Here is a 1,056-nt window from a genome sequence, read left to right as displayed (position 1 = left end):
TCTCCTTCGATTTCCCGTGTATTCTCCTGATTACGCTACCTGCTGATGCTGATCGCCACCGTCCTGGCAACTACCTTTTCAGCACCCAATTTTGTGCACAATTCTGGCAACTTCTACAGTATCATTGCCTGTGTGCTAGTCCACGTTGGTGCTGGCGTCGAATTAACGATCAAATTACTAATCCACCGTTAAAGATCATGGTAAAGTAACTGGGCAGTTTCATAGGAATTATCAACAGCGGGATATTTGTGGAATGGACATCATGATAAAAGCAGAAATAGGTGATCTACATGACAGGAAAGATGTTAGATCGAAAGTCCGCTTGGATTGGTAGGACGCTAAATGAGCGTGGTGATGAGATTGCTATAATCAGTGGAGTGCCTTCTTTAGCTCATTAAACTTTAAATAATATTATCAGAAGAGTGCCGTAGAGAGACAAATTTTTGTACTCTATGGTTAGGAGTAGTTGTAACTGTCTACAGAATAAAAAGCTGTACATTTATCCTCTTGGCCAGGGTCAAGCACCAAATGAATGTGGTACCAAAGGAAAACCATTTATTAGCCCCATGTTCTACTGTCAAGACATGAATGACCATTGATGGATATTCTCCTATTCGACATAATTTATTTCTTTAAAAGAAATGTTTCACACATTTGCGACGTGCAGGCACAGGTAAGAGAGCAATAGTGTTGTGATGAAATGCGCCATTTAGTTAATAAGCGATCTTGAATTGTCCCTTCATTTCATAAACAAATTTTACGGAGTTTTGCGACACTAGTAACATGGCACAATAGGGAAATTGTAAAGTCTGGTTTTTTTACTACTGGTAGCCACATTTAAGGCTGGATTATCTAAAGCTTGCATCCAGCTTAAGCGATGGTAAATGTGCAAATGTCAATGTAAAATAATAGAGGAGTGAATAATTCCCATGGAAATTTGTGCTACTTTCGACATGAAGTAGGGACACCTGGATAAGTATGACCATATTCTTTGAAGCAGGTGTCGCTTGGTGAATTTCCATCAACCCCATCGAGGTAAGAGGTAATTAGGCCATG

General features: G+C 39.8%; 1 protein-coding gene across 1 annotated transcript; it reads left to right on the top strand. All coding sequences in view use genetic code 11, as the record gives it.

Annotated features, from left to right (window-relative positions):
• Nucleotides 1-45: 45 nt before the first annotated feature.
• On the top strand, nucleotides 46-209 carry EGR_11246 (hypothetical protein; the record flags this gene model as incomplete). The annotated part of the gene is made up of 2 exons (XM_024500493.1): nucleotides 46-144; nucleotides 195-209. The coding sequence occupies 2 exons, from the start codon at nucleotides 46-48 to the stop codon at nucleotides 207-209; spliced, it is 114 nt and encodes a 37-aa protein (XP_024345093.1).
• Between the last annotated feature and the right edge of the window lie 847 nt (nucleotides 210-1,056).

This window comes from Echinococcus granulosus (assembly GCF_000524195.1).
Source record: "Echinococcus granulosus chromosome Unknown EG_S00610, whole genome shotgun sequence".
In the NCBI taxonomy this organism is placed as follows: domain Eukaryota; kingdom Metazoa; phylum Platyhelminthes; class Cestoda; order Cyclophyllidea; family Taeniidae; genus Echinococcus; species Echinococcus granulosus.
The sequence above is the reverse complement of the archived record's forward strand: the minus strand, read 5'-3'. Positions and strand labels throughout refer to the sequence as shown.